The sequence below is a fragment of the Trypanosoma grayi genome (genome assembly GCF_000691245.1).
Source record: "Trypanosoma grayi strain ANR4 Tgr_2786_V1, whole genome shotgun sequence".
Lineage (NCBI taxonomy): Eukaryota > Euglenozoa > Kinetoplastea > Trypanosomatida > Trypanosomatidae > Trypanosoma > Trypanosoma grayi.
Genome location: NW_008828404.1, coordinates 1 through 314, shown reverse-complemented (window position 1 = coordinate 314; position 314 = coordinate 1). Strand labels below are relative to the sequence as shown.

The 314-nt window shown below is 51.0% G+C and overlaps 1 protein-coding gene across 1 annotated transcript; it reads left to right on the top strand.

Annotated features, from left to right (window-relative positions):
- On the top strand, positions 1-314 carry DQ04_27861000 (hypothetical protein; the record flags this gene model as incomplete). Its single annotated transcript, XM_009318392.1, has 1 exon — positions 1-314. A coding segment is annotated over one exon (314 nt), but the record flags the coding sequence as incomplete, so codon positions are not given.

Sequence of the window (314 nt, the reverse complement as noted above, 5' to 3'; positions counted from 1 at the left end):
GGTGACACTCACGAACTGCTTTCCCAGCGTTGTACTCAATCCTTCCAACATCCCATACACCTGCGAAGTCAGGGATGTCCAACCACTGATTGGCTTGAACCTCTCCGCATCGTACTATCATAAAGGAGACCTCAATCCTGGCTGGCCGGCGACTCTTGTCGAGGGAACCAATACCATTACATTCGTGCCTATTACTGGGGCACCTTCAGGACGTTGGGACTTGGTCATAACTAGGTTTGCTGCCGATATAAGCTCTTTCACTCCTATGACGACCAAGGAGAGCATGGACTTCATGCTGATTGGTACGGCCCATG